Source organism: Blennius ocellaris (genome assembly GCF_963422515.1).
Source record: "Blennius ocellaris genome assembly, chromosome: 17".
Taxonomy (NCBI): Eukaryota; Metazoa; Chordata; class Actinopteri; order Blenniiformes; family Blenniidae; genus Blennius; species Blennius ocellaris.
The window spans coordinates 26,371,701-26,376,770 of record NC_137666.1 but is presented as its reverse complement, the minus strand read 5'-3'; the positions used below and the strand labels follow the sequence as shown (position 1 = coordinate 26,376,770).

The 5,070-nt window shown below is 40.7% G+C and overlaps 1 protein-coding gene across 2 annotated transcripts in view; it reads right to left on the bottom strand.

Moving 5' to 3' along the window:
* Window positions 1-4,601: 4,601 nt before the first annotated feature.
* The window catches only part of prkcha (protein kinase C, eta, a), a 40,797-nt gene continuing 40,328 nt past the window's right edge, over window positions 4,602-5,070 (bottom strand). For both annotated transcript variants that reach the window (XM_080513254.1, XM_080513255.1), the window contains exon 14: window positions 4,602-5,033. In XM_080513254.1, coding sequence (XP_080369380.1) covers window positions 4,884-5,033 — 150 coding nt within the window. In that variant the 3' untranslated portion in view covers window positions 4,602-4,883. The remainder of the gene's footprint in view (window positions 5,034-5,070) is intronic.

Below are 5,070 nucleotides of genomic sequence, written 5' to 3'. Positions count from 1 at the left end.
GCTGCTTGACGCGCAGACACAATCGAGCGTAACTCCGCCCCCCTCCGCCGCCGCGGGCACGCGCAATCACATGCACTCTGCAGCGGGGACGGGCGCAGGAAGAATGAGCCTTATAAACTCAATACCACAACAGAAAGTGTGTATACATCATAAACAGAGTGTGGGTATAAAAGTAGAACATCTGTTATGGATGTGTCAGTGCGCTGCTACCAGAAAAAAGTGTACAGGTTGAGACAAAATACAGACACATTTATGAATGTGTCTGTATTTTGTTTCATGCCATGGCTTTGGCATGTCTGGAACAAAGTTGTGATGCACATATTTGTGTTTTTTCATATAAAAAAGACTGAATGTCACACTGACAGTCATTTCTATTTCAACTTGTCATGTTTATATGTCGGCAACATACACTGTCACTTGTAATATTTCTGCTACATACTGATGATGCACAGCTTCAAGTTTCTGGGCAGAATAAATCCTTCAATGAACAAGGCCTAGTTTGATTTATTAATTAACTTGTTACTCCCTGTTTGTCTTTAAGAAAGACTTATTATACATTTACTACATTAGAGTGAAGCCAAACACTGAAGGACATACTGGCACCCACTAAGGTAACCTACCGAAGCAGAGGAGTTGTCGATAAAATTCAAAAAGTAGTTTACCAGCTCAGGATTCCAGAAAATGTTTAATTCAGATTTTTCATCATGTGTAAATAATCAGAGTGGACAACGCGGAGGGCTTGCGGTTTGTGTTCAAGTGACATGGCATAATTGTGAGCTTTACTATCCGTCTCCATGACGAATCCATTATTAGTTTTCTCTGTGAGTCGACTCCATTCAGACCTTATTCCCCCACCAGTCTGAAACTTCACGGGTTAAAGCTGCAGGCAGCTTCGAATGATAGAGGATGAACTTCTGCCTTCATCATAGGCTTTTCACACTGAAACATATAGTGTGTCACCCTTCCCTCCTTCATCCATTATAATTATGCAAATTTAGACTCCACACATCAGATACTGGTGGAGGTTGGTAAATCTTCACTCCCGCCTCCACCAGATGTCACACATTTCTCACTGTGTTGAAGCTTGGAGCACTTTTAATTCTCTGTTTACTATTTGAAGACATGATAGATGTTTCGAATGTGCTGTAACAGAAGCTGTTGTAGTAAAATGTGTAAAAATACAACTTACCTCCTCATTTCATGTATAATTGCTGGCAAATACTGTTGAGGGTGTCACACTGTGATAAAGTATTTATGTATTGCCTAAGAATGTGGAGAAGGTTAAATACACTGTGTTGTGTGTGGTCATTGTGTTTTAATGTTGTTATAACCAGACATTAGAAATTACTCCTCAAGTGCTAACAAAGACAAATATGAGCACCTCATGGTCACTGATAGTTTTACAGTACTTCCTGTCCCAGTTTGTAAAGACGTTATCTCTCAGATTCCCCCTCCATCATGACTTTGGATTTCATCTGGAAAATGTTTATGTGGTCTGTGATTCAGGTTTTTACAAAGAAGGGAAAAAACATAGAATCAGCATAAATTCTCAAATGATGCATTGCTATCTCTCTATTAAATATATACTTTGAAATTTTGCCCTTACCTTCTTATTTCTGGACAATGAAGCAGTTTTGTTTGTTTCTTAGCAGAACTGCTGAGTAGGCATCACAACATCACAGCAAATGACCCAATTTAACTTTACTTTTGTTTACATGGAAACCTGTTTAACTTGAAATATTGACTTTGCTGCAGACTTCATGGAAATTATGATCAGAATGGAGCCTGTTAGTAATTATTCCCCCCTGTAAAACTGACCTCTAATAACTGTCCTTATTAGATCCATAAGACAGAGAGAATTCAGGAGATGATTTTACATTATAGAACTTCAGATCTTTTGAATAAATCTATATTTTACAATAACAGATGTTTACTTTCAGTACAATTTAACCATAAAAGTTTGGACAATTTATGTAAAGTGTATTAAAACAAAATGCAATGATTGGAAAATTTTCTACACAACATAGAAATCTTGCCAGATGTTGAAAGTTAAGCATTCTATCAATTCTTGGTTAAGTTTGATGGGAATGACACAAGGCAGAGCAAGGTAGTACAGCTAAAATGACCTGGGGATGTATGACACAGCCAGCTGAGGCCCCCCAACAACAGCTTACAGGTTGTTGGGGGTTGTTTTGAGATGTGTTGCCATAAAATTCAAAATGAGCAGATATTCTTTTTCAAATGTCAAATGTTCACTTACTGTTATGTTGCTGGTGTGTTTTTGATGGATTTATGGGATACTCGCAATGTTTTTAATCAAAAAACAACAATCAAAATTTAGCTTCTTTGTGTCTTCCGGAACAACACAGATTATGATAATGTGTTTTATTTATGAGGATTTTGCAGAAACAAATTGAGATTCACCCGATAGCCACATGATCAGTCTTGTTATAATTTAATAACTGAAATCTATTAGTATGGATATTTAATATTATATTTAGAGAAGGGATGTGGGGATGTCTGTGTGCTTTGGGCTTCCAAAACAAAAAACAATTTTGTATAAAGGCTATATAAAATGCTGTTCTTGTCACCTAGTGTGCAAAGTTAGCTTTACGTAAAACTTCCTCACTGTGACTTTAAAGAGATTTTTTCTTCCTGTATGGATTTCGTTTCACACATTTTCCTCATGTACTTTCTGCAAGTGTGATCACAGCTCTGAAAGACACTTGGTGAAATGTGCAGGAAATATTGCACCGTCACCAAGAGACTCCTCGACAGGATGAGAGTCATGATCCAGAGCAGTAATTATAACCCCTGGAGCTGGACATGAGATACTGATTTATGTTCTGATGATGCATTAAATATCCAACAAGTGACAAAAATAAAGCAATAGATTCACATTGATTTGCAGAGGCACTGAGTGAGGTGCTGTCTGTGTTGAGAGTCTCTCTCATTATTTGGTGCTGCCTTGGCAGTTATCAATCAGCCAGTCTGGACAGCAGAATCAAACACTGATACAATCAAGCCGTGCAGAGACACTGCTGGCAGCCATCGGTAACTCTTCATAATGGAGGCCAAGACAGGGCTCCTAAATCTTTCTTACAATTCAGGCGTAACCCGAAGAAAGCTGCCAAGCAGGGCCACAATAATAGATAAACTAAAACTCAAAGCGCTTTAATCCATTGTCCCATTCTCTGTATAGCACACACTGATCGTCGTGGAGGAAAAGGAGATTAGTTGGCTCGCTGGTTGTGACTCCCTGGGATCAATGCACTAGTACATATTGAGTTCAAATTGTGCTTAAGGTCAATCAGGGATTGAACTACACAGTGAGATTTACGGTTGACACTCAAGTGGCTCAGAAATTGTTAGTTTATATATACCATTGACTTTGTAGCAGCAGAAAAGCATATTTGGTTTAGTTCAAATGCAGAAGGGCAGTTGAATGGCAGTTGAATGGCAGTTGAATGAAGGCTGCCAATCAGCAGCCTTTAGAAGCAGAATCCAGCCCAGGATATGGGGAGCAGGCGATCAACACTTGTGGTGATGAACACTTCCTCCTTCAGATTAACGGGAAGGGTTCATGTCCCTCATAGCCGGGCCAGTTCAGCTACAAGAGACTCAACACAAAGCAGATATAATGCGATTCCGCATTACTGTTTTAACTGAGTAAATCTATATATAAACAGCACATAACCTGCTTTATCTGTGCTTGTTGGGAATTCAGAATCTTTCTTTTTAGTGTCTTCCTGTTGCTATCAAAGGCGACAGTAATGACGCCATGTGGTTTCCTGTTTATTCAGCGCCGGTATGCAGCCACTGAATTCACCCCCCCCTTGGAGATCAGCTCGTGTTACCGTCTGTTGACCTCCGCTGAGCTCCAGTGATGCTGAAGATACTCACAAAACCACATGAGTTTCCATTACCAGTTTTCTGCACACACTCCTGGATGATTATAGATTCACCCAGGGAGCTAAAGACACACCAGAACTTGTTTGAGTCCGGCAGTTGTTTTTGTGTGCAGATAATCATGTGGTGAAACCGGCAAACTTTTACATATTTCGTAACAAGCATGAATCACCCCCTTGGCTTCACCGCTGCCTTAATCTTGCATCATCTTCTCACCAGTCAGTTGAATTACAGAAAACCAGTGAAACGGATGCCAAGTTTATGTTACAAGGCGTGACCAATGTATAAATAATAAACAGCACCTGCTTTTGTGAAACTGAATCCTGCAACTCAGACCTTTTTTCATTTTGTACAATGTTAACATTTCTCCTTTAGTAATCATAGTTTCATTATTCCCCTGCTCATTTGCATTCATGCATTCATATTATTTTCAAAGTGGAAAAACATCGCCTTCCTCTCACCACCATGCATGAGGTTTGTGTGCATCTGTATTTTTCCGGAGTCTCATCACGTCACTGAGAAACTATTTCATGTGCTGCTCGCTCAGTCCTTCCATTATTCAACTGGCACTCCGTCTTTCCTGGGAATCAGCAGCAGCCATTAAAAAAAAAAAATTCTTTCTGTTTCTGGGCAGCGCGTAAGAGCAAGAGTGAAAACACAAACTGTGCAATTATATTTCAAAAAGTGCTTTTTCATTCGAAGTAAATGAAACAAACTCACAACAATACAGCAAACACATCCGCAGCCACACGGACACTCGCATGAGTGCAGCAATAAAACCGTATCACAGTCAGATGTCAGAGTTGTTCACAAGGCTTGTGAGGCATTCAGGTGCAGTGGAGTCCAGTCCTCCCATTAGCATGTAGCAAACTCGCGTCTCCGGGGAATGTGACAGCGTCATGCTTCACATACCGCCGCTCGAAGCTCGTAACAATGAAAAGAGGCAGCGCGAGTCCGGGACGGGTAAGGAGCCATCAGGCCTCCAGCAGCTCGGGAGAAGTGAAGGAGAAGTCTCTGAACTCGTCCTGATTGATGGAGGGGATGAGCAGGTCGTCGATGGGCGTCAGAGTGGGCTCTTCCTGAGTGAAGTCTGGGTCGAAGTTGTTGACGTCTTCGGGTGTTTTCTGAGGGGGGGGGGGTGAAGTTAAAACGTCAACACTC